Here is a 2,342-nt window from a genome sequence, read left to right as displayed (position 1 = left end):
GTGTTTTGATGTGCTGTGCAAAACTGTGCACTTGCTTTTGGGAAGATGAAGGCGATGTGATAAAAAGTGTCTGGTATGAAAGCAGGACGACGAAACAAACAAGCCATATGGGAGGGGTTCTTTTGGCTGTTGATGAGGGATCCCTAGGCTTTTACCCCTGATGTTATGGCCATTTATTTCCTGAATGCACACACACACACACACATCTCATTCACCAACCACCTGAACATTCTGACTTGCATTGCGCTCGAAGCTAAACTGATTTTGTAGATTTATGTCCACCAAGGGTCCCAAGGCGATTTTATTTGCTAGTTTTATTTACTACATATTTTCTGGCTCACAGAGAAGTCAGTAACTGAGTAGACCACATCTGCAGTGGGTATAGCATTATTTGCTGGCAGTGCTGTAGTCAGCAGTCTGAAGGGCACACCATATTAAAGTTCTTCCAACCTTGCCCTCCTCTAATCAGTTAAAACATTTTTCCACTCATTCATTCATGCATTCACCTGCTCCTGCCCCAGTATGAGCATTCCTCCAGGTCTGATGTGATGTCCAGCTGCCAGCGCATGGCCCTCTCCCCTCAGCTTGCCTCCCTGGTAGGCCTGCCAGGCTCCTCCCTTCTGGCTCCAGCTCATGCAGATGTGCTGCCAGCTGCCTCTGGAGAGGTTCAGAGGCAGTTGTGCCACCTAGGAAAAGGGAGAGGAGAAGGACGGGTCAGATAAAATAGATATTCTGGAGACTTTGTAGGCAACACATGTTGTGGCAAGTGGTGGTGAAATGGTAATCACATGACAGTGATGCAACTGTATGGCCACATACAGTATCTTACATCCCTTTGACATTACAACTCTCTGTAAGCCTTCAATCAGGCTGTAAGGTTCAATTGTCAGCTGTTCTACAGCTTTTCACAAAGACATTCTGCTGCCTACAAAGACAACTTTTCCTCTAGGCATCTATTACCATAATGACTTCACTGAACAATACCTATAACCACTGCACTAAACCACTCTGCAGTACTGTCAAGGTGGAGCCTTAGTTTGCCATTATAACATATGAATGAGGTTACTTAGCTGTTAAACTGGTCATTTTATTTGATGCCTTCTACTTATTTGCATACTAATACAGTGCACTTTTTCTTCTGGGGACATTGTAAATTCTAACCAAGGCTGTTATACACTACTACAGGCAAAACATTTAAATGCAGGTGAGCCTTGTAGAGGCCGTAGTGAAACTCTCCTAGTATGATTCTGTGGTGATAATAATTTACCCAGACTTCAGTCACTGTGCCTGACCAGGACCGTTATTAACAATTAAATCTCTCTCTATTCTAACCCCTGTTTTATATTAACAATGCACTGAAAACAAAAACGGTCCCTGACTTAGGCCACGTGAGCACATCAGCTCCCTGTTACAAGTTTCTAATGCAAAGGCTTCATCAGCACAATTTCAAATAATTGGGAAACGTTACATTTCTTGTGTCTTATTGATACTACATTAGCTCATTCATTGATCAAACAATCTGCATATTAAAATACATAGGAACTCCTCATTTACAATACATGCCAAGGTGTCGTCTCTCCATGCACACTTACTGCCAGCACAGATTTATATCTTTGTAACTAAAACACTGAGAAATATATTGCCAGTATGGTGTTCAATATATTGCGCAATAATTGTCAATATTCAATAATTAGCTACATAATTAAGTTTCTATGAATATTTACTGTATGTATATAAAAAATATTTTCCATTCTATTCATGTGGAACACAGATCTGAGATTTGTTTTAAATTAATAATTGAATAAATCAGTTATTTGAAATATAACCCATTTATAGATCATTATACACTGTAGGTTTTCTCCTATTCAACCAGCCCAAGCAGTGGACAGGCCAGACATACAGTAGATGTTCTCTTGACACAGTTCCCTGCAGCTGAAGGATGGACCGATACGATACCTTGTCATTGATGAGCAGCTCAGCTGGAGAGTGCAGGCCCTGCAGCAGCACCAGTTCGTTGGGCTGCTCTGGAACAGCGTAGGACAGAGGCGTCCCGATGCGTCCCTCTGCGGGTCGCAGCCACAGACAGAGGGTGAAGGCCCGCAGCATTGGCACGGAGTGTTTCACAACAGCGTGCATGTAGCTTGTCCGTGTTGGGAAGGACAGTCTGTAGCCCTCTGGAAAAGAATGGCCTGAGATACCTGGGACGGGAGAGAGAGGATGGAAAAACCGGTGAGCTGGTAAAAAGAGGTGCTCACATACGGCATCTGTACTTTATCACTTGAAAACATCAGATCTGTTTTTTTATGAAGGGCATCAATTTAGGAGTCTTTCTGATACACTAT

General features: G+C 42.7%; 1 protein-coding gene across 1 annotated transcript in view; it reads right to left on the bottom strand.

Annotated features, from left to right (window-relative positions):
• nptxra (neuronal pentraxin receptor a) overlaps positions 1-2,342 on the bottom strand; it is a 7,551-nt gene that overhangs the window by 1,453 nt on the left and 3,756 nt on the right. The window contains exons 3-4 of the mRNA XM_020621276.1: positions 1,957-2,198; positions 507-686 (exon numbers count right to left, since the gene is read on the bottom strand). Of these exons, the coding sequence (XP_020476932.1) occupies positions 507-686; positions 1,957-2,198 (422 nt within the window). The remainder of the gene's footprint in view (positions 1-506; positions 687-1,956; positions 2,199-2,342) is intronic.

This window comes from Monopterus albus, unplaced genomic scaffold (assembly GCF_001952655.1).
Source record: "Monopterus albus unplaced genomic scaffold, M_albus_1.0 scaffold256.1, whole genome shotgun sequence".
Taxonomy (NCBI): domain Eukaryota; kingdom Metazoa; phylum Chordata; class Actinopteri; order Synbranchiformes; family Synbranchidae; genus Monopterus; species Monopterus albus.
This window is presented reverse-complemented; position numbering and strand designations above follow the sequence as displayed.